General features: G+C 35.2%; 4 protein-coding genes across 5 annotated transcripts; all 4 read left to right on the top strand.

Moving 5' to 3' along the window:
• Positions 1-29: 29 nt before the first annotated feature.
• On the top strand, positions 30-3,293 carry LOC106307844 (chromatin assembly factor 1 subunit A-B-like). Its single transcript, XM_013744917.1, has 12 exons — positions 30-270; positions 560-710; positions 804-899; positions 1,128-1,204; positions 1,491-1,570; positions 1,752-1,812; positions 2,019-2,086; positions 2,175-2,256; positions 2,336-2,419; positions 2,495-2,572; positions 2,753-2,872; positions 2,952-3,293. Exons 1-12 carry the CDS (start codon positions 103-105, stop codon positions 3,126-3,128), a joined length of 1,242 nt encoding a protein of 413 aa, XP_013600371.1. The 5' UTR covers positions 30-102; the 3' UTR covers positions 3,129-3,293.
• An 8,223-nt stretch (positions 3,294-11,516) lies between these two features.
• On the top strand, positions 11,517-14,317 carry LOC106310634 (TBC domain-containing protein C1952.17c). The gene is made up of 9 exons (XM_013747859.1): positions 11,517-11,997; positions 12,069-12,161; positions 12,415-12,519; positions 12,675-12,827; positions 12,951-13,049; positions 13,136-13,264; positions 13,464-13,643; positions 13,847-13,963; positions 14,081-14,317. The coding sequence occupies exons 1-9, from the start codon at positions 11,689-11,691 to the stop codon at positions 14,243-14,245; spliced, it is 1,350 nt and encodes a 449-aa protein (XP_013603313.1). The 5' UTR covers positions 11,517-11,688; the 3' UTR covers positions 14,246-14,317.
• A 555-nt stretch (positions 14,318-14,872) lies between these two features.
• Positions 14,873-18,094, top strand: LOC106310633 (ankyrin repeat domain-containing protein 13C-B-like). The gene is made up of 2 exons (XM_013747858.1): positions 14,873-16,934; positions 17,460-18,094. The coding sequence occupies exons 1-2, from the start codon at positions 15,399-15,401 to the stop codon at positions 17,823-17,825; spliced, it is 1,902 nt and encodes a 633-aa protein (XP_013603312.1). The 5' UTR covers positions 14,873-15,398; the 3' UTR covers positions 17,826-18,094.
• Positions 18,095-18,796: 702 nt separating this feature from the next.
• Positions 18,797-20,451, top strand: LOC106310632 (protein SULFUR DEFICIENCY-INDUCED 2-like). 2 transcript variants are annotated; one of them, XR_001263832.1, is made up of 5 exons: positions 18,797-18,999; positions 19,079-19,291; positions 19,371-19,526; positions 19,618-20,138; positions 20,255-20,451. XR_001263832.1 is itself a non-coding variant. In XM_013747857.1 (4 exons), the coding sequence occupies exons 1-4, from the start codon at positions 18,913-18,915 to the stop codon at positions 20,035-20,037; spliced, it is 876 nt and encodes a 291-aa protein (XP_013603311.1). In that variant the 5' UTR covers positions 18,797-18,912; the 3' UTR covers positions 20,038-20,451. The 2 variants fall into 2 exon arrangements, 1 of the variants encoding a protein (XP_013603311.1); XM_013747857.1 differs by having other exon boundaries at positions 19,618-20,451.
• The last annotated feature ends 3,981 nt before the right edge of the window (positions 20,452-24,432 follow it).

Raw genomic sequence — 24,432 nt, 5'->3', positions numbered from 1 at the left:
TGATCGACCCTAACCAAACCGAAAAACTGAACCGGCCCTACGCCTTCCTCTCTCCCCAAGCAACCATTAAAAGGAAAGACATGGGAGAGATAGTAGGGAGGCATGGCAGGAGTATCGCTAAAGTGTGGTGATTGTGGCGCGTTGCTGAAGTCAGTGGAGGAGGCTCAGGAGCATGCGGAGCTCACATCTCACTCCAATTTCGCCGAGTCCACTGAGGCGGTGCTCAATCTCGTCTGCACTACTTGCAGCAAGCCTTGCCGCTCTAAAACCGTACGGATCTTTCGATTTTTCATTCGCTTCTTTTATGAAATTGAGATCTTGATTAGATTAGGCTTTTACAATCTTTACTTTCTCTTTTGGAGTTGACTTGACTTTATGAATGAAATTGAGTCTTAATTAGAACACAAAGTTGACAACTTTATACCTCATAGCCCATTCTTGGTGATCTCTGCTGATGTATTCGTAGTTTGATTACTTGTGGATCGTTGGCTTCCGCAATTTTTGTACGCGTTTCATGACTACTTTATTATTTCTGATTTCTTTGTAATACGATGTGAAGGAAAGCGATTTGCATACGAAGAGAACAGGGCATACTGAGTTTGTGGATAAGACAATGGAGACTGTAAAACCCATCAGCTTGGAAGCTCCCAAGGCTGCTATGGAGATTGCCAACCACGATGGTTCCAGTGGTAGTGGAGATGCTGCTGAAGGTACATTGTAAATGCTAATTCTCATATCTGTTGCCTGAGTTTCTGAATGTGACTTAAACGTTGTTTCTTATGGTCGTTATCTCTTTCCAGTAGAGATGGTTGTTCCAGACGTTGACAAAAACATTCTCCTGGAACTTGAAGCGATGGCCTTCCCTAAAGCTCGTGCTACCCGAGCACTTCACTACTCTGGTCAAAATCTCGCGTTATTCCCTATTGATTGAGTGTTGTGCTTACTAGCTTGATCGTGTGTAGCTGACATCTTTAACACCTCTCATTTATCTCAGTGAAGCATGTTAATTTATACGTAGAAATTTGAAGATTTGACTTCTTGCATCTGAATCTTGAAGTTCTTTTGTACACTGTTATATTCTTCTTCGTTTCACTTTTTGTAACATAGTTTGAGCTTCATTCCTTCAGGTAATGCCAGTCTTGAGGCTGCAGTTAATTGGGTGGTGGAGCATGAGAATGATCCTGACGTAGATGAAATGCCAAAGGTTGGTTGTCTTGTCACTATTTTGGTTTTCAGCAGAATGTCTTTTCTGAACTGTTTTTTTTTTCTTATTGATAATTGCTATCTAAATCATGGTTTTTAGTTCTTGTTTCAACTTGAAAAGTGTTTTATTTTCCTGAATGTGATGTGACAATAATTATGTCAAATATTTTTCCTTTTTCGTTTTTTAACCAATCTTATATCACCTTGTGCATATATATGTTCTTAAGATTACTTCATTGCTTCTTTGACTGTAAGTGTAATGTCTTTGCTGTTGACTGTTTGCCTAGGTACCTGCTAACTCTAATGCTGGACCTCCTAAACCTGCTCTTACACCAGAAGAAGTGAAGATAAAAGCACAAGAACTAAGGTCATATGAGTATTCTCTTTTTTCAGTGCATGTTCATTTTATTTTGTAGCGTGCGCCAGAGACTGAGACATCACTACTTATGCTTTTCGTTTTTTTTGTCAACTAGTATCAAGACAAATGTCTACACTTCGATTAATATTGGTTAACTGAATCCTCTTTTATGTGCTGTTCCGCATAATAGGGAACGTGCACGGAAGAAGAAAGAAGAGGAAGAAAAACGGATGGAACGTGAAAGAGAGAAGGTTTTCTCTTGATCCTTTTATAAAATGTGTTATCTGCATTTACTTATTGATGGTTCAACAATGCTTGTTCTGTTCTGTTAAAATTAACTTTTGCTCTACTGGCTGCAATTGCTGTGCAAGTATCTAAAGTGCAATAAGCATGGTAGAATGTGTTGAAACTGTCAGCCCCCTTTTGTATCTTTTAACATGTTAATTTATTGGTTCAGGAGCGAATTAGGATTGGCAAGGAACTTCTAGAAGCAAAGCGGATAGAAGAAGATAACGAAAGAAAACGGTTTTTTTCTTCTACTTATAGTGCCAGGCTTGTCAGCTCCACTATTATTTGTTTATTCAAGTAAATACTTATTGGTTGTGTTTTTCAGTATAATCCTTTTGCGTAAAGCCGAGAAAGAAGAAGAAAGACGGGCTAGGGAAAAGATCCGTCAAAAAGTTGAAGAAGACAAGGTATAGATTTACATGCCTTTTGCATTACATATATCTTTCTCAATAAAACCTTGTAGACTCATTTATACATTATAACAAGGCTGAAAGAAGGCGGAAACTAGGATTGCCTGCGGAAGATCCTGCCGCTGCAAAACCCTCAGTGCCAGTTGTGGAGGAGAAGAAGGTAAACGTTTTCAAAAAGCAAGTTATAAATATCCTCTCCTACTATGTGCTTAAGGAGACTTTTTTTTTTTGGCAGAGTTCATTGCCTATTAGACCCGCCACTAAGACTGAGAAAATGAGAGAGTGCTTGAGGTCGCTTAAGCAAGCCCACAAGGTAAATGCATTCAGTATTTATATCAATCCACACAGCAAGTAGTCTTTTGGTAAGAGAGGAAAAAGGTTCAGGGATATAATCAACCATTAATTTGTCTTGTGGAAGTGTTTCAATTGAAATTTAGGTGGGAGGATCAAGTTAAACTTTCACTAAAACAGTGATGACTTGTTGTTGGTTCAGGAGGAAGATGCTAAGGTGAAGAGAGCGTTCCAGACATTGCTGACATACATGGGAAATGTCGCTAAGAATCCAGATGAAGAGAAATTCCGGAAAATTAGACTCACCAACCAAACGTTTCAGGTAAAACAATAGTATCTTTACTCGATCAGTCATTGGTGGTCCAGTTTCTTACTAATCATGGTTCTTGGGATGAGAACAGGAGAGGGTTGGTTCACTGAGAGGAGGCATAGAGTTCATGGAGCTATGTGGGTTTGAGAAAATGGAAGGAGGAGAGTTCTTGTTCTTGCCAATGGACAAGATAGATCCAGCCGTTATCAACTCAGCTGGAACAGAGCTCAATTCCGCCATCAACAACCCTTTCTTTGGTGTTCTTTAAACCGCTGCATTTTCTTCTTCTCTCTCTTTGGTGTTGTGTTAGATTATGAAACTAATAAAAATTCAGCAATCTTATGTATAATAATAAGGCACTTACTATGAATATTACTGGCAAGTGTCATTCTTGTTTCTTCAACAATTCAATCTTAAGTCCCAATGTTCTTATCAATACCATTAAAAGGGGATCATTCCCATTTTTTACCCTTAATGAAATACTTAAGTTTTCCAATTTTGACCTTACTTTTATGAACAAATTAAAATTATCATTAATGGCATTATTGTCATTCGAAATTTGGGCTTATCATTAAATTTAAATGGACTTTGATTTGGACGTATTAGTTTCACCGCCACTTTTAAAACAAGAGAATTATATACTTAAATGAAATCTACAATCGGGCTTAAATAATTAACTTCTTTGGGCCTATATAACTACAACAATATACTTAGATAAAACCTAAATTCATGCTTAAGGATTATGATGTTACCTTGATTTACACGTACCTTTGATTTAAGCAAGCGAATATACCCCATTATTAATACCCGTTTATAATCTAAAACGAAGGTACACCCAGGATATTATTCCAAATTTATAATCAGAATATTCTTCTAACTCCACAATATTTGCGATATCAAACTGTTTTGGTAATCTGAGAAGCGTAGCCTATAAACTTTTGATAGCCAAATCTGTTAATTAATCAAATGGGTTATGTTTATTTATAATCCATTTCATAGCCTATAAACATTTTTGATAATAACAAATAAATTAAAATCTCCAATAATTTAAAAAGTAATATTAGATATTGAAATTTTCTAACTAAATGATTTTAAGACTTTATCATAAAACTAAAAAAAAATTGGACAGCTTTATATGTCTAAAAATACAACCATTCTTTAACTTATTTACAAACATAAAACGGTTGTGTGAGACATTTTAAAAAACACAATTTCTTCATACTGTACAAACTATAAAGTTTCTTATTCTATATAATCAAATCATATGACTTATATTTAATTTATAGAAATATTCAACTATTCATATATCCACCATTTTTATATAACTAAGTAACAAATAACTGACCCGCATAATTGAAAATTGATCATGTGACATTTTATATAATCAAAATAAAAGATTTATCGATCTATTTGTTGATAAAACAACAAAAATAGAACCCGCGCTTTTTAAGCGCGGGTCAAAAATCTAGTATATATGTAATATAATAAGTTTTATAAGCTGATATTTTGTAAGAGGCGATTTTGAGATGTTTATATACGTGTGGTTGTGAAATGTATTATTGAAGAAGACAACGGGACACATGGGAGTTGTATGTGAAGCAATAGCTATCACATGAGAACAAATGCCACTCGCCAAGGTTAACAGGGTCCATCTCTTTCTGATGGTTAAAGCTTTTGTGTTTGTAGGGATCCCTGTGTTTGTATATAACTTCATCAATCATAGTTTCTAGGTGTCTTCCTTCATCATGTACAGTAAAATAATTTAAAATATTTTTTTAACAGATAAATATAAATTATATTTTAAAATAAAATTGTATTAATATTTTAAATTTTCTTTTTCGTATCAATATTTTAATATAAATTTGATTTAATTAAACATAAAAATTATATTTAAGAATATGCATATATATATTTGAAATTATAATCTTAGATAGATTTTTCTATCTATTTATTTAATTAAATATATTAAATAAATTTGTAAAAGTTGCATAATTACCAAAAATTAAAATTAAACAATATTTATAAAATTTGTAGATATATAAGAAAATAATGATTTTACGATTAAAATTTTATAATTTTCTAAAAAAATTGTATACATTTTTGAAAATTTTAGTAATAAAATTGTATAATTTAAAAATATATAATTAAATTATATTTCAAAATTTATAATGTCATATTTGAATATATTTATTTTAATGATGATTTATATCATTAAATTTAAATGGACTTTGATTTGGACGTATTAGTTTCACCGCCACTTTTAAAACAAGAGAATTATATACTTAAATGAAATCTACAATCGGGCTTAAATAATTAACTTCTTTGGGCTTATATAACTACAACAATATACTTAGATAAAACCTAAATTCATGCTTAAGGATTATGATGTTACCTTGATTTACACGTACCTTTGATTTAAGCAAGCGAATATACCCCATTATTAATACCCGTTTATAATCTAAAACGAAGGTACACCCAGGATATTATTCCAAATTTATAATCAGAATATTCTTCTAACTCCACAATATTTGCGATATCAAACTGTTTTGGTAATCTGAGAAGCGTAGCCTATAAACTTTTGATAGCCAAATCTGTTAATTAATCAAATCAATACCATTAAAAGGGGATCATTCCCATTTTTTACCCTTAATGAAATACTTAAGTTTTCCAATTTTGACCTTACTTTTATGAACAAATTAAAATTATCATTAATGGCATTATTGTCATTCGAAATTTGGGCTTATCATTAAATTTAAATGGACTTTGATTTGGACGTATTAGTTTCACCGCCACTTTTAAAACAAGAGAATTATATACTTAAATGAAATCTACAATCGGGCTTAAATAATTAACTTCTTTGGGCTTATATAACTACAACAATATACTTAGATAAAACCTAAATTCATGCTTAAGGATTATGATGTTACCTTGATTTACACGTACCTTTGATTTAAGCAAGCGAATATACCCCATTATTAATACCCGTTTATAATCTAAAACGAAGGTACACCCAGGATATTATTCCAAATTTATAATCAGAATATTCTTCTAACTCCACAATATTTGCGATATCAAACTGTTTTGGTAATCTGAGAAGCGTAGCCTATAAACTTTTGATAGCCAAATCTGTTAATTAATCAAATCAATACCATTAAAAGGGGATCATTCCCATTTTTTACCCTTAATGAAATACTTAAGTTTTCCAATTTTGACCTTACTTTTATGAACAAATTAAAATTATCATTAATGGCATTATTGTCATTCGAAATTTGGGCTTATCATTAAATTTAAATGGACTTTGATTTGGACGTATTAGTTTCACCGCCACTTTTAAAACAAGAGAATTATATACTTAAATGAAATCTACAATCGGGCTTAAATAATTAACTTCTTTGGGCTTATATAACTACAACAATATACTTAGATAAAACCTAAATTCATGCTTAAGGATTATGATGTTACCTTGATTTACACGTACCTTTGATTTAAGCAAGCGAATATACCCCATTATTAATACCCGTTTATAATCTAAAACGAAGGTACACCCAGGATATTATTCCAAATTTATAATCAGAATATTCTTCTAACTCCACAATATTTGCGATATCAAACTGTTTTGGTAATCTGAGAAGCGTAGCCTATAAACTTTTGATAGCCAAATCTGTTAATTAATCAAATCAATACCATTAAAAGGGGATCATTCCCATTTTTTACCCTTAATGAAATACTTAAGTTTTCCAATTTTGACCTTACTTTTATGAACAAATTAAAATTATCATTAATGGCATTATTGTCATTCGAAATTTGGGCTTATCATTAAATTTAAATGGACTTTGATTTGGACGTATTAGTTTCACCGCCACTTTTAAAACAAGAGAATTATATACTTAAATGAAATCTACAATCGGGCTTAAATAATTAACTTCTTTGGGCTTATATAACTACAACAATATACTTAGATAAAACCTAAATTCATGCTTAAGGATTATGATGTTACCTTGATTTACACGTACCTTTGATTTAAGCAAGCGAATATACCCCATTATTAATACCCGTTTATAATCTAAAACGAAGGTACACCCAGGATATTATTCCAAATTTATAATCAGAATATTCTTCTAACTCCACAATATTTGCGATATCAAACTGTTTTGGTAATCTGAGAAGCGTAGCCTATAAACTTTTGATAGCCAAATCTGTTAATTAATCAAATCAATACCATTAAAAGGGGATCATTCCCATTTTTTACCCTTAATGAAATACTTAAGTTTTCCAATTTTGACCTTACTTTTATGAACAAATTAAAATTATCATTAATGGCATTATTGTCATTCGAAATTTGGGCTTATCATTAAATTTAAATGGACTTTGATTTGGACGTATTAGTTTCACCGCCACTTTTAAAACAAGAGAATTATATACTTAAATGAAATCTACAATCGGGCTTAAATAATTAACTTCTTTGGGCTTATATAACTACAACAATATACTTAGATAAAACCTAAATTCATGCTTAAGGATTATGATGTTACCTTGATTTACACGTACCTTTGATTTAAGCAAGCGAATATACCCCATTATTAATACCCGTTTATAATCTAAAACGAAGGTACACCCAGGATATTATTCCAAATTTATAATCAGAATATTCTTCTAACTCCACAATATTTGCGATATCAAACTGTTTTGGTAATCTGAGAAGCGTAGCCTATAAACTTTTGATAGCCAAATCTGTTAATTAATCAAATCAATACCATTAAAAGGGGATCATTCCCATTTTTTACCCTTAATGAAATACTTAAGTTTTCCAATTTTGACCTTACTTTTATGAACAAATTAAAATTATCATTAATGGCATTATTGTCATTCGAAATTTGGGCTTATCATTAAATTTAAATGGACTTTGATTTGGACGTATTAGTTTCACCGCCACTTTTAAAACAAGAGAATTATATACTTAAATGAAATCTACAATCGGGCTTAAATAATTAACTTCTTTGGGCTTATATAACTACAACAATATACTTAGATAAAACCTAAATTCATGCTTAAGGATTATGATGTTACCTTGATTTACACGTACCTTTGATTTAAGCAAGCGAATATACCCCATTATTAATACCCGTTTATAATCTAAAACGAAGGTACACCCAGGATATTATTCCAAATTTATAATCAGAATATTCTTCTAACTCCACAATATTTGCGATATCAAACTGTTTTGGTAATCTGAGAAGCGTAGCCTATAAACTTTTGATAGCCAAATCTGTTAATTAATCAAATCAATACCATTAAAAGGGGATCATTCCCATTTTTTACCCTTAATGAAATACTTAAGTTTTCCAATTTTGACCTTACTTTTATGAACAAATTAAAATTATCATTAATGGCATTATTGTCATTCGAAATTTGGGCTTATCATTAAATTTAAATGGACTTTGATTTGGACGTATTAGTTTCACCGCCACTTTTAAAACAAGAGAATTATATACTTAAATGAAATCTACAATCGGGCTTAAATAATTAACTTCTTTGGGCTTATATAACTACAACAATATACTTAGATAAAACCTAAATTCATGCTTAAGGATTATGATGTTACCTTGATTTACACGTACCTTTGATTTAAGCAAGCGAATATACCCCATTATTAATACCCGTTTATAATCTAAAACGAAGGTACACCCAGGATATTATTCCAAATTTATAATCAGAATATTCTTCTAACTCCACAATATTTGCGATATCAAACTGTTTTGGTAATCTGAGAAGCGTAGCCTATAAACTTTTGATAGCCAAATCTGTTAATTAATCAAATCAATACCATTAAAAGGGGATCATTCCCATTTTTTACCCTTAATGAAATACTTAAGTTTTCCAATTTTGACCTTACTTTTATGAACAAATTAAAATTATCATTAATGGCATTATTGTCATTCGAAATTTGGGCTTATCATTAAATTTAAATGGACTTTGATTTGGACGTATTAGTTTCACCGCCACTTTTAAAACAAGAGAATTATATACTTAAATGAAATCTACAATCGGGCTTAAATAATTAACTTCTTTGGGCTTATATAACTACAACAATATACTTAGATAAAACCTAAATTCATGCTTAAGGATTATGATGTTACCTTGATTTACACGTACCTTTGATTTAAGCAAGCGAATATACCCCATTATTAATACCCGTTTATAATCTAAAACGAAGGTACACCCAGGATATTATTCCAAATTTATAATCAGAATATTCTTCTAACTCCACAATATTTGCGATATCAAACTGTTTTGGTAATCTGAGAAGCGTAGCCTATAAACTTTTGATAGCCAAATCTGTTAATTAATCAAATCAATACCATTAAAAGGGGATCATTCCCATTTTTTACCCTTAATGAAATACTTAAGTTTTCCAATTTTGACCTTACTTTTATGAACAAATTAAAATTATCATTAATGGCATTATTGTCATTCGAAATTTGGGCTTATCATTAAATTTAAATGGACTTTGATTTGGACGTATTAGTTTCACCGCCACTTTTAAAACAAGAGAATTATATACTTAAATGAAATCTACAATCGGGCTTAAATAATTAACTTCTTTGGGCTTATATAACTACAACAATATACTTAGATAAAACCTAAATTCATGCTTAAGGATTATGATGTTACCTTGATTTACACGTACCTTTGATTTAAGCAAGCGAATATACCCCATTATTAATACCCGTTTATAATCTAAAACGAAGGTACACCCAGGATATTATTCCAAATTTATAATCAGAATATTCTTCTAACTCCACAATATTTGCGATATCAAACTGTTTTGGTAATCTGAGAAGCGTAGCCTATAAACTTTTGATAGCCAAATCTGTTAATTAATCAAATGGGTTATGTTTATTTATAATCCATTTCATAGCCTATAAACATTTTTGATAATAACAAATAAATTAAAATCTCCAATAATTTAAAAAGTAATATTAGATATTGAAATTTTCTAACTAAATGATTTTAAGACTTTATCATAAAACTAAAAAAAAATTGGACAGCTTTATATGTCTAAAAATACAACCATTCTTTAACTTATTTACAAACATAAAACGGTTGTGTGAGACATTTTAAAAAACACAATTTCTTCATACTGTACAAACTATAAAGTTTCTTATTATATATAATCAAATCATATGACTTATATTTAATTTATAGAAATATTCAACTATTCATATATCCACCATTTTTATATAACTAAGTAACAAATAACTGACCCGCATAATTGAAAATTGATCATGTGACATTTTATATAATCAAAATAAAAGATTTATCGATCTATTTGTTGATAAAACAACAAAAATAGAACCCGCGCTTTTTAAGCGCGGGTCAAAAATCTAGTATATATGTAATATAATAAGTTTTATAAGCTGATATTTTGTAAGAGGCGATTTTGAGATGTTTATATACGTGTGGTTGTGAAATGTATTATTGAAGAAGACAACGGGACACATGGGAGTTGTATGTGAAGCAATAGCTATCACATGAGAACAAATGCCACTCGCCAAGGTTAACAGGGTCCATCTCTTTCTGATGGTTAAAGCTTTTGTGTTTGTAGGGATCCCTGTGTTTGTATATAACTTCATCAATCATAGTTTCTAGGTGTCTTCCTTCATCATGTACAGTAAAATAATTTAAAATATTTTTTTAACAGATAAATATAAATTATATTTTAAAATAAAATTGTATTAATATTTTAAATTTTCTTTTTCGTATCAATATTTTAATATAAATTTGATTTAATTAAACATAAAAATTATATTTAAGAATATGCATATATATATTTGAAATTATAATCTTAGATAGATTTTTCTATCTATTTATTTAATTAAATATATTAAATAAATTTGTAAAAGTTGCATAATTACCAAAAATTAAAATTAAACAATATTTATAAAATTTGTAGATATATAAGAAAATAATGATTTTACGATTAAAATTTTATAATTTTCTAAAAAAATTGTATACATTTTTGAAAATTTTAGTAATAAAATTGTATAATTTAAAAATATATAATTAAATTATATTTCAAAATTTATAATGTCATATTTGAATATATTTATTTTAATGATGATTTATGAGTTATTCCCATATTCTAAAAAAAATTCCAAAAATATAAATTGATATTAAATGTAATATATGAGTTATTACCATATTTTAAAAAATTACTAAAAATATAAATTAACATTAAATGCAATTGTCCATGTCATATGAAGCTATAAGACATGTCATCAATTTCAGTAGTCATATCATATTTGTTTTGTGAAATTGATTGTATAAAGGATATGTGGCAAAATCACTTTGCAAATATAGTAGGTTTCCCTCTTGTTGTTTCCATTAGTTACCATAAATACTATAATCCACATTTTTAGTAGTGTCCACAAATACCAGTTTTGCGGAAATGTGTTTCTTCTAGTAATAAAAACGAATATTTATGCTTAATTATAAACATTTCCCAATCAAACGGGGAAAAATTGAGAAATAGAAAGAAAAGGGTTAAATGTGTACAGAATCAGTAATATCGAGGACAACTCCATAAGTAAATACTAATTTGTCCGTGACTTGTTCATTTACCATAAGGCCCCTTTATCTCTCTCTTTCTTTCTTTCTTCTCATTCTCATTTCTGTGAGAAGAGAAAAGAAACATTTTTACGGACTTCGATTTCCACAATCACCGACTCGCGGAGTCGAATTGATAATCTTCTCGATACTCTCTGAAACTTGAATCTCTCGCCACTTTCAATCGATTGATCGATCCATCAATCAATCCCTAGGAAGAAATGGTGAGGAAGAAGGTGCCGGAATGGCTCAACAGCACCATGTGGTCTACTCCTCCTTCTCAACCGTCGTCTTTCAACGACGATTCTACTCTCCTCCGCCATTCCCCCGCCACTAAAATGTCGTCAATGAAGAAGCAAGAGGCGGAATCAATTTCCGTTACTCCTCCGCCTTCCACCGCTTCTTCGGTTCAATCACCGTCTCCTAGACCGAGGAACAACGGTAGCAGTATCTCTGGTGAATATGGAAACTCGAGTGTTGCTCCTTCCTCGGCGGAGGACTTTTCCCGCCAGGCTCATCTCTCAGCTGAGGTCAATTGCAACCTGTATCAATTACAAAATCTTTGATTACAGATTCTGAATTTGTTTTTTTACTTGATTAGTTATCGAAGAAGGTGATTAATATGAAGGAGCTGAGGAGTCTTGCTTCACAGAGTTTGCCTGATTCTCCTGGCATCCGTTCTACTGTTTGGAAGGTGCTCTTTATTACTCCCTCCCTTTCATTTTAATTGCGGTTCTAGCCTCTAGCCTTATGCACACAGATTAATAAAACATATGATTTTGTATATTTTCAAAATAAAAACATAATTACCTATACACCTAACCATATACAAATTTTTTTCCCTTCAACGACAACCAAATCCAAATCGAAACGGAGGGAGTAAGAGATAATCTTGATTTGCATGAAAAGAACTTAGTTAGGCAAGATTTGATTTATCTTTTTTGCAGCTTTTGCTTGGCTACTTGCCACCTGAACGTTCACTCTGGTCATCTGAGTTGAAACAGAAGAGATCACAATACAAGCATTATAAAGATGAGCTTCTTACGAGTCCTGTAAGTGATCCTCCCCTTTCCTTTCTTGCCTAGGAGTTGTTATTGTCAAGTTTGCAAGTATTTTGGATTATGAAAGCTTCTTTCTTTACACAGCTATCTTTTTCTTTCTTGAAAATGTGTTTGTTGTACCTCTAAATTGATTATGTGGTAGTTAGTCAGAAATCACATGGAGATTGGTGAGGTCAAAGGGGTTTGATAATTACGAGTTGAAGAGTGGAAGCCGATGCATGCTTTCCCGATCCAGAATCACTGACGAGGACCATCCTTTGAGCCTAGGGAAGGCAAGCGTCTGGAATACATACTTCCAGGTACCATATCTTTGCATCCCTTCTTTGTTTTAAGGCCTCTGAACATTACTTGAGGACAGGATTAAAGGCTATGGTGTTCAATTTGTTCACCAGTTCTTACATAAACTCTTTTTATTGATACAGGATATTGAGACCATAGAACAAATAGACAAAGATGTCAAGCGTACACATCCAGATATTCCCTTTTTCTCTGCTGAGTCATCTTTTGCGCGTTCTAATCAGGTGACCTTTTTGTGTTCTCTTTAGCAAATTCTCACATATATTGTTTGGTTCATCAAGCTCAGTGACGTTTCCGTTTACATGTCTAGGAATCTATGAAGAATATATTGCTTGTGTTTGCCAAGTTAAATCAAGGAATCAGATATGTTCAAGGGATGAACGAAATTTTGGCACCTATCTTTTATGTGTTCCGTAACGACCCTGATGAAGATAGTTCAGTAAGTACTCTCTTCTTCTTCTTCTTCTTTTTTTTTGCTACCTTTTAAACTACTTTGACAGGATAGGGTATTCAATTTCAAGATATCAGTGCCAGTCTTAGAAGATTAAGATTTTTTGTGTGTGATCTTTCGTTATTTAACCATGTGTTTACTCTTATCTTATGAGCTGTTTTGTATTAACTCTATTCAAATCATGCAGTCTCATGCTGAAGCTGATGCATTCTTCTGCTTTGTTGAACTTTTGAGTGGGTTTCGTGACTTCTACTGTCAACAACTTGACAATAGTGTGGTTGGAATCCGATCCGCGATAACAAGGCTTTCGCAACTTGTTAGGAATCATGATGAGGAACTTTGGCGACATCTTGAGATCACCACGAAAGTAAGACATTTTTTTCTCTCTTCCTCTCTGTTGTATCTGTTGTGGCATCTATATTTGTCATTCTGTGGCGGAAGTTCTAAATACCCCGATAGCTAAGTCATGTGAACAAGCTTACTAGTGGTCTTGTTCTCTGATCTAGACATGGTAGAAATGGATTATACCTTGTGAGATGGCTGACATTGTATAGTTTCTGTGGTTTATAGGTAAACCCACAGTTTTATGCATTTAGGTGGATCACTCTCCTCCTTACACAAGAGTTTAGTTTCTTCGACTGTCTTCACATATGGGATGCACTCTTAAGCGACCCCGAAGGTCCTCTGGTAAGATTTGCCAAATCCATAGATGCACAAGACCCAGTTATTGTCTGTTACATCTTTTTTTTTTTTTTACTAATGTTGGCTTGAATGATAGAACTCAGTTAGCTTTTATCGTTGCAGGAAAGCTTACTGGGGATATGTTGTGCGATGCTGGTACTGGTGAGGAGGAGGTTGATCGCTGGAGATTTCACATCGAATATGAAGTTACTTCAACATTATCCAACTACCAACATCAGCCATCTCTTGTATGTAGCTAATAAGCTTCGTTCCAAAATGTTAGTTTAAAGTCTTTCCTTTTTCCCCAACTTTTGAGCAAACCAACTGCATAGTTACATATACAAAGCTCTGTTTGTTTTTTATTTTTTTGTTATAATGTTGTTTTCTTTGCGAAAGATAAAAGTTTAATGTCACTATTCACTAACACGCAGTCTACATATTCATCACAGTACTTTGACAAGTACTATATGACAATGTACTTCTTTGGAGATTTGTTTAATGGCAAAGTAAGAGAGGAAAAAACACGAGTACAAGAAATCATTTATTGGGATAATCAAGCTACCAATTGCCCCAAAACCAATTACTTTGGCGGTTTCTTAATGAACTATTCGAGGATATGTCCTCTCTTTTCTTTCGGTTAATTTTGGCTTTTACTGCATCCAATATAAAATATTACTATTGTTTAGTGTATAGTACAAAAAAAATCACCAAACTTATTAAATTACAAATGTTTCATTTCGATTCTAGTAATTTGTTTTTAGTAACTTTAATTAATAATATAACATTATGCTAATTTTATTAATTTATATTTATTACATCTACTTAGAGTTATTAATTTATTACTATTTTTGTCCTAATATCTTTTGAGGAGCTTTTAACGGTTTAATCAAATCTAATAACTCTTTCCAGATATATTCCATGTAAAACTTTTCCCGACCGGACTTTGAATCTTTCGCACTGGAGACAGCGAAAGGAACCGTGTCCACCTTCCGTTCCTCTTATATTCCTTTCTTCCCAAACTTCACATCTCATCTTCTCTCGTTGCCTTTAGATCTCTAACTTTCTTCTCGGGTTGGGTTTTTCCCGATCCGGGTTCGGATCTGATTCCCCTGAAGCAACGAATCTCTCTAAGTCTCCTTTTGTTTTGCCTTTCAGGGAAAGTCTAGAATAGTTTCTCTTCCAAGAGGGATAAATAAAAAAGAGTCCTTTTACTTCCTCTGTAGCTGGTTAGCTTCAATCATCTTTGATCTGGGTATAGTAAAAAAAAAAAAAACTTTCCTTTTTTAGCAAATTGTTTCTGGGCTTGAGGAACAACTTCATAGGCGTTAGTTTGAATGCTTGAATCTGTTAAAAGTTGTCGAGTTTAGGACATTTGTGATGGGGACATGAGTTTAGGGTTTGTCTTTGTGAAAGATTGAGTCTTTTGTTTGTTATATTCAATATGGCAAGCAACATTGATGTTACCAAGTATGGTCACAGTCCCGTACACCACGCCGTCGTCACAAGAGACTACACCCGTCTCAAGAAACTACTCTCCTCCCTCCCCAAGATGCGGGACCCATCCGAGGTCAAAACCGAAGCAGCTTCCGCATCCGAAGAGACAAAAGCCGACACCATCGCGTCCCTCATAGACAGACGCGATGTCGTCAACCGAGACACCGCCCTCCACCTAGCCGTAAAGCTAGGCGACGAGACCTCAGCAGAGATGCTAATGTCCTCCGGAGCTGACTGGAGCCTCCAGAACGAGCAAGGGTGGAGCGCGTTGCAAGAAGCTATCTGCTGTAGAGAAGAGAGGATCGCTATGATTATAGTAAAGCATTATCAGCCTCTTGCTTGGGCTAAATGGTGCAGGAGGTTGCCTAGGCTTGTGGCTACTATGCATAGGATGAGAGACTTCTACATGGAGATCACTTTCCATTTCGAGAGCTCGGTGATACCTTTTATCTCCAGAGTGGCTCCCTCTGATACTTACAAGATATGGAAGAGAGGTGCTAACCTTAGAGCTGATATGACGTTAGCTGGCTTCGACGGTTTCAGGATACAACGATCGGATCAGACTATACTCTTTCTTGGTGACGGGTCTGAAGACGGTAAGGTTCCTTCAGGCTCTCTACTTATGATCTCGCATAAAGATAAGGAGGTTATGAATGCGTTGGACGGTGCTGGCGCGCCTGCCACAGAGGAGGAAGTGCGTCAAGAAGTGGCTGCGATGTCGAAAACGTCCATTTTCAGACCGGGGATCGATGTTACTCAGGCGGTTTTGTTTCCCCAGTTGACGTGGAGGCGGCAGGAGAGGAGCGAGATGGTTGGGAAGTGGAAGGCTAAAGTGTATGATATGCACAATGTGGTTGTTAGTATAAAGTCTAGGAGGGTACCCGGCGCGATGACCGATGAGGAGCTTTTCTCGAATGGTAATAATAATCAAGGGGACGAGACTGAGGGGGAGGATCTTGGTGATGTGTTGACTGAGGATGAGAGGAAGCAGCTGGAGTTAGCTCTCAAGTTGGATTCGCCGGAAGAATCTTGTGAGGAGAGGGAGGTGATGGTAACAGATGGGAACGGGTGTTGTAAACAGGAGAAGAAAGGTTGGTTTAGTGGGTGGAAGAAACGAGAGGAAGGAGGAGGCAAAAGAAGTAGTGTTCCTCCGAGGAGTTCGCTTTGTGTTGATGAGAAAGTGAGTGATCTTCTTGGGGAGGAAGGAAGAGAGATTAAACCGGGGAGGCACTCGACGGTTGAGAGTGTTGTGAGAGATGATTCATCAAAAGCTTCAACATCGGAAGGTAAGAGAAAGGAAGGGAGCAAAGAGAACGAGTACAAGAAAGGGCTTAGACCGATTCTTTGGCTCTCTGAGAGGTTTCCGTTGCAGACAAAGGAGCTTCTTCCGTTGCTTGATATCCTTGCAAACAAAGTTAAAGCAGTTCGGCGTTTAAGGGAGCTTATGACTACTAAACTACCATCCGGAACATTCCCTGTCAAGGTCTGTTGTAAACCTTTAATGCTCACTATCATCATATTAGTCAGTATTGTACTTAGACCTGCGGCTTCGGGTAGTTCGGTTTTCAGGTAGTTCGATTTGACTAAAACTTCGCCAAATTGAACCGTTAAAAGTTTGGTTTCAAAATGTTTTAGTTAGTTCGGTTAAATTTTTGGTTTAAATTGAATAAAATTCGGAAAATTTCGGTCAATTTTGGTTATGCCGGTTTGGATTTTGGTTAGTTCAGTTCGGTTATTTCGATTCGGATTTTAGTTAGCTCGGTTATTTCGATTCGGTTAGTACTTTTCGGTTCGGTTAAAAATCCCAGCCCTAATTGTTTGGTTTTGCAGTTAGTTCGGTTAAATTTTTTTGTCTAAAGTGAATAAATTTGGAAAATTTCGGTTAATTTATGTTACGCCGGATTGGATTTTGGTTAGTTTGGTTAGCTTGGTTATTTCGATTCGGTTAGTACTTTTCGGTTTGGTTAAAATCCCAATACTCATTTCAGTTATATTTTATATTACACAGGTTGCTATTCCGGTGATACCTACGATTAGAGTACTAGTTACATTCACAAAGTTTGAAGAGCTAGAACCTATTGAAGATGAGTTTGTAACGCCACCATCAACCCCTACTTCTCCGGTGAAGAACAGTCCTAGAGAGGAAACACAGGCCTCATCAAGCTCATCCTCCTCATCATGGTATCAATGGATGAAAACACCTAGCCAACGTCCATCAACAAGCTCAGGAGGGTTTAATAATGGTAAAGGCGAGAACGATCAAGACCCTTTTGCAATTCCAAGGGGATATAATTGGATCACAGCTGAAGAGAAGAAAAAGAAGGTCCAAGAGAAGAATAAAGCTAAGAAGGGGAAGTCATCTCAGAACAGCTGAAGAAACCACAAGTAAGAAAAAAAATATTGAAATAGGAAAATCTAGCAGATTATAATATAGTGGAGGGGGAAAATAGAGGAATGATGTGGATTTAATGTTGTTGTGACTTTATATATATGCGTATGATTCTTTCTTTTGTCTTTTGGTTTTAAATCGTTGGAGATGATTATTAACTCTGCATCATCATCTTGAAATAAGCTGTAGTTGTTGGTATGAGATGATGATATTGTCATTGGATTATACAGATGCCACAATGTTTTGTTTTAGCATTTACTGCATTGGATTATACAGATGCCACAACCCAAGATTAATGTCCTTGTACCGGACTAATGTAAACCGGGAATTAACCGTTCTCATGAATGACCAAAGTTAACCAGCCGAGTCTAATGTATGTGTATAGAGATTTACCTGATGTCAAACTCTTGAACATGAGCAAAGTCTTTGCCGTGAGCATCAGGCCAGCTTACTTTCCTCTGTTATGTGTATAGTGGAATCTTTTTTTTTTTGTGTGCAAAAAGTACAGTGGAATAATCTTAAGATTTAAGAACAAACCGCTTGTGCTTTACACCGAACATTTCACCAAGTCAAAAAAATCCAGACGGTGTGCAAAATCATTGAACACACTTTCTTCATTTTTCCTTTTTGACTTTTAGAGATCCGTCAACTTCTACTAGCGTCGCTGCTTTCTAGAAAACAGTGGGAAAAATAATTAAAAAATCTAGAGATATGGTTTGGTGTAACTTATTCATGAGGATAACTACAAATATAGATTTAAAAAATGGAAGTATTCAAAATAATACGACCCAACTAAAAAAATCAAAACAGGAAGTGTGAGAATAATGGGGACGATATGTGACGTGGCGACGTTCCATAGGTTTTAAAAGACGACCAACCCGCGGTATTACAGATCCAGTTGACTATAATGAACCAAGACGAGTTCCCGTCTTGGTTCTTTCTTCTTCTTACACAATATAATTATTTCCTCAGACAGAACGGTGTTACCGCTTTTAGGAGAGAGAGATAGAAGAGAGAAAGTTTGTTTCTTCATTTAGAATCTTGGATAGAAAGAAAGAAAGATTGTTTTGTGATGATGAGTCTGAGAAGACAAGACTACAACGTTGTTCATAAGCTGCCTCACGGTGACAGTCCTTATGTCAGAGCCAAACATGTTCAGGTAAAATCATAAACGATAATCTAAAATTGATTTGATTGGTTCTTAAGTCTGAAACTGAAACTTTGACATGTTTGGTCAGCTTGTGGAGAAAGATGCGGAAGCAGCGGTAGAGCTGTTCTGGAAAGCGATTAAAGCGAGAGACAGAGTGGACAGTGCTCTTAAAGACATGTCCTTGCTTATGAAACAACAGAACAGAGCTGATGAAGCTATTGATGCTATTCATTCCTTTAGATATCTTTGCTCGAGACAAGCTCAAGAGTCACTCGACAATGTCCTCATCGATCTCTACAAGGTATAAAACATTCAGACCAACACCACTCTTGTCTTGTTATTATTGTTAAGACATTAAAATTGTAACTGATGTCGGGCAGAAGTGTGGGAGGATAGAAGAGCAGGTTGAGCTACTGAAGCAAAAGCTTTGGATGATATACCAAGGAGAAGCGTTTAACGGCAAGCCGACAAAGACAGCTAGATCTCATGGGAAGAAGTTTCAGGTCACGGTCCAGAAGGAGACATCTAGGATCTTGGTATGATTATCTCACTAATCTTTAGTTTTGATTAGATTTATTTAAGTTTATTGAAGCTAATGGGCTTATTTGAATGAAACGTGTGTTACAGGGAAACTTGGGATGGGCTTATATGCAGCTAAGGGACTATACATCGGCAGAAACCGTGTACCGTAAGGCTCAAGCGATAGAGCCAGATGCAAACAAGGCTTGTAACCTATGCTCATGTCTCATCAAGCAAGGGAAGCTTGGTGAGGCGAGATCGATTCTCTTTCATGATGTATTAGAGAAGAAAGAAGGGTTTGATGATGATTTGAGGTTGAAGGTTCGAGTTCAAGAGCTGTTGAGTGAGCTAGAGAGACGGGAAGAAGAAGAAACAGATGTTTTAGCTTCTGTGGAATGTGAAGTTGGTATGGATGAGATTGTTGTTGTGGAAGGGTTTGTGAAGGAATGGAGGAGGCCTTTTAGGACAAGAAGAAGACTTCCAATTTTTGAAGAGATCTTACCACTGAGAGATCAACTAGCTTGTTGATGCATATGATTCTCTGTGCTTTTGGATACTGAATAGGAACTTCTGTTTGTTTGTTTTTTTGTGTAGAAGAATGTAGTGAATATAGTTTACTTCTTGTAAACTGTTTTGGTGTCCTTCACTTGTTATCACTGTGATGTCAAGTTACATACTCCAAATAGAAACATTATTAGTTAAGACTGAGCAGAATGGTTTAGTAGTACCATTCATTAGTATAGTTTGTTTATCTCTAGGCTATCTACTTTAGTTAAGGAGATGCTCAGTTTTGAGAAAATTTGATTCTCACACAAGCATTGATGAGTATTGGGTGTATCAATTGCGGACCAGTGTGCTAGTTGCTGGTGATGTCTTTCCATCATCTAGTTTAGATGTGGATTACATCGTTATCTATTTGTCCATGTATGTTTAGGTGCTTTACCTCGAGAATTTGAAAAAGAACAAGAGAATTGCAAGTGCTTTACGACGGGTTTCTGATCAATTTCTGAGAACATATGATTTTTGTCGGAAAATTCTCGGAACTTTGCGATAAATCAGTATTCTCTGTAATTTGTCGTAAATTAATGTCGGTACTTTGTCATAGAAACTGACAAAAGTTCGTCGCAGTTCTCTCGGTTCGGCATGTCGGCAACTGAACTGTTTCCAACTTTACTTGAACAACGCAGTAATCTGATTCAGATTGAATAGCTTCAGATTTTGTTTTAATCAAGTAAAAGTTATGAATCTGGAAGTAAACTCATTTCAGCCATTTGTAAACATTAATCGATTTCGTTGTGATCCCAAATCTCTATTTTCCCAGTTTGATTTCTCTTGATATCTTCAAAGACAGTAACACGTGGCCAAACTAGATGTGTCGTTAAGAAAAGAAGGGTCCGGATGCAGAGCTATATTTTATTTTATTTAGTGCTTTCAGATTTGTTTTTTCTTTAAACTGACACCACCGCCGCCTCAATTCCTTGCAGTGCCACCATCACCGACGAAACTCCCTCCACCGCCATTGCTGCTGCTCCACCTCCACCATCACGGCGACCGTCGCATATCAACGATTATTAATTAGATTATAAGTTTTATTTTTTTTGTTTAATTTTATAGAACTTTTATTTTTAATTTGTTTATTTGTAATATATATTTGACAATTTGAATTTTAATATTATTGTGAATTTTATTTGTATTTCATTTAAAAATATATATATATTTGTTTGTCGGAAGATCATCGCTAATCTTTTTTGGAAGTTCATCGTGATCTTCCGATCACTTTCCCATAAATAGTTCCAACAAAATTTGTTAACGGAACGTACCGACTAACTTCCGACAAACCGAGATTTCCGAGACCCAAACTCCGACTAAAATTTGATTGTCAGGAATCTCCGACTAAAATTTGATTGTCAGAAAGTAATAGGTAATGACCATTACCGACCAACTGCCGATTAATACGCTCGTCGGAGTATAAGCTTTATTCTTGTAGTGTAACGGTATAACGATCATCCTCAATTTACCACTTGTTAGATAATTTGTAAGAGAACTAGAAGTATAAATAAATAGATTACAGCGTTCAAAGTAAATAAATAGATTATCAAATGCGTTAATTCTCTTTTAAGCTTCTCAGCCTGTAGTCAGCCATAATCATTATAAGACTGACCAGTGCCAAATGCCAATTGTCCATTTTATATTGTTGTTGTTTCTTTCGGTTATTATGCTATGATTTTTTATGACTAGTTTCCAACCAGTTTCCATGATTTGACTGTCTTTTTTTAAACACTGATTGATTACCTAAGAATGAACACAGAGGATTACATCAAAATCTGAAACAAACCTGGAAAGTTATATCTAAAATAATAATACACTTTTTCATACATTTGACTGTCTTTATTCGGACAATTTGGTTTGTTGGATAATTTACTTACTTCCCAATATTTTATATTTAATAAATTTAATATATGATTTTTCAGTTATATTTTATGGTTTGTAATATCATGTATTGGTGTAGGTTTTTTATTTGATTTGGTTTCATTTACAAGCTTGGATAAAATGGCCAAGCTTATTTAGGCAATATTATTTGTTGATAGATAAGTATTATCAATGAGGATTGGTTTCGCCGCTTTAGGGTTTAGGCGATAATATAGGCGATTCCGAAGCTGTAACCCTTCCGACAAGCAACGACCGCCAAGAGGGAGACTACCACACTCTTCTCATTACCGGTGTCCTGCGAAGAGTGCAGAGTATTGTGGATTTCTTAGAAACCTTTTTGTAACAAGTTGCGAGCCTTTCCACCGCTTTGGTGCGTTTCCGTTTTAGACAAGTTCTACACCTTGCTCTGTGATTTACTGTCACAGTTTCAACCTCGGATGAATCGACTTATGAGAAACCGTGGTAAGGATGAGACGTCGCGTCTGATGAGGAGAAGGATCCAGGAAGAAGAAGAGGAAATCATACGGGTCCCAGCTTTTGATAATTCTGATCTGATAGAAAAGTTCAAACTCACCTTGGTAGGCAGGATGTTCCACGAGGATGGTAGGAGAGTGGAGGCCTTATTGAAGCACATGCCCAAGCGTAGAATCTGGGACGTTGAAGGTAGGGTTCGGGGGACAAACCTTGGAAACAATAAATTCCAGTTTGATTTCGATAAGGAAGAGGACTTGCTCAAAGTTCTACAGCACCGGCCCTGCCACTTTAACAATGGAGCTTTTCCCTGGAGAGATGGATCCCAACTATCAAAGAAGATTTCCCAAACACTCTTTCTTTTTGGGCTGTGGTCTCGGGAATCCCAAGTCACTATAAAAAGGAAGAGACTTATCAGAGTGTTCGAAAAACTTTGGGGATCTTCGAGAAAGCAGATGTGGAAGGAGGACGTGTGCGCATCTGCATCAATGGAGACCAACCTCTGAAGTTTGAATGCAAAGTAGGCTTTGATAATGGAGATGTTGTCAAGGTTAAAATTCAATACGAAGACCTCTACCGGCATTGATTTACTTGCAAAAGGATCTCCCATGAGGAGGGTACATGTCCTGAGCTCACTGATGGACAAAAGGAAAGAAAAAGAGTGGCTAGAATTGATCAAATGGAAGCAGAGGAGCGAGCCAATCGAGAAGCCTTCTCGACTCCCCAACGTATCAGATTGGAGTCGCAACGTAGGGTCTCTCCTGAGACCAAGAGGGGCAGAGAGTCTTACTATAAGGATGATACATCAAACAGAGCATGGAGGAGAACCCCCAGTGAAGAGAAGCGAGACCTAAGGAATAAACTGACGGAGAAACGGGTCACCCATTCAAAAAACGTCTGGAATCGACTTGACTCTGTTACTTCAACACATTATCCAAGAGCAAATGATAGATACCATCCTTATTATCAAAATTCAGGAGGAGTGGGTCAAAGAGATAAGACAAGAGATACTGCCTCGTCCTCTGAGTGGAGAAGGAAAGACCTCAACAAGAATTCTGAAAGAAACGGTGATTTATTTCGGAAGAATCCTTCTCGTAGTCGAGTCTCACCAGACTCCCAGAGGACCATCTCTGAGCACTCGAGACCACCGAGCTACAGAGGTAATTACGGGGGTCGGAAATCAAGATCACCACCCAAATATCGAACTGAATGGAGACCAGTTTCAAACCCTAGAAGTGGCGGGAACATGATAAGTACCTCAAACTCAAAAGATCAGGAGGACCGTGACCGAACTAGCGCAAGAACGTGCTCAGATCAGGTCACAGGAAGAGACGGAGGAATTTCAACTGAGACACGTCTGCAAATACTTCAAAGGAGTGCTGAAAATCAACTATATCTCCAAAAAGATAAGAATCAAGGAGAAACCAGTGATTTAGCAGAGCCGGCCAAGGCAACTAACCCTTTCTCCAATGATAACAGCAGTATCCTGTTGGGTGAAAAAGAGAAAGCGCAAGGAGAAACACCAAGGGAAAATGCTTTGCACCATATGGATAAGGAGATAGTACCCTTTAAAGAAACAGAAGGAGAGCAGGAGCTGGCTAACCCCATTGATGATTTGACCGAGGGAGAGATGGAGGAGGCGATGCTGGAAAATGATGATCTACTGGATTAGGACTTCGAAATAAGAACAGGGGAAGCAGACGAGACTTTTGAAGAAGGAGAAATTAAAGCCTTATCCCATCTCTTACCAGACAAGGCAGGCCGACAAGAATCTCCAGCCCATGCTCCTAGACCCACGAGAACAAAAGCGGAACAGACGAAGGATAAGAAGGTCGCTAAGGGGAGCAAAGATGATAAGGCGGTCCGAGGTGCTCTGGGGTACACAAACCAGACAAGAAAGAGAGGAGCGAGAAGCCCAGAGATCAAAGGCACAGCAGCTTCAAATAAGCTAGCAACCCGGGGAAGGATGTCACCGAAACCAAAGCAGATGAAACCAGATAGAGATATGATGATGGCTACACG

Source organism: Brassica oleracea, chromosome C8 (assembly GCF_000695525.1).
Source record: "Brassica oleracea var. oleracea cultivar TO1000 chromosome C8, BOL, whole genome shotgun sequence".
In the NCBI taxonomy this organism is placed as follows: domain Eukaryota; kingdom Viridiplantae; phylum Streptophyta; class Magnoliopsida; order Brassicales; family Brassicaceae; genus Brassica; species Brassica oleracea.
This window is presented reverse-complemented; position numbering and strand designations above follow the sequence as displayed.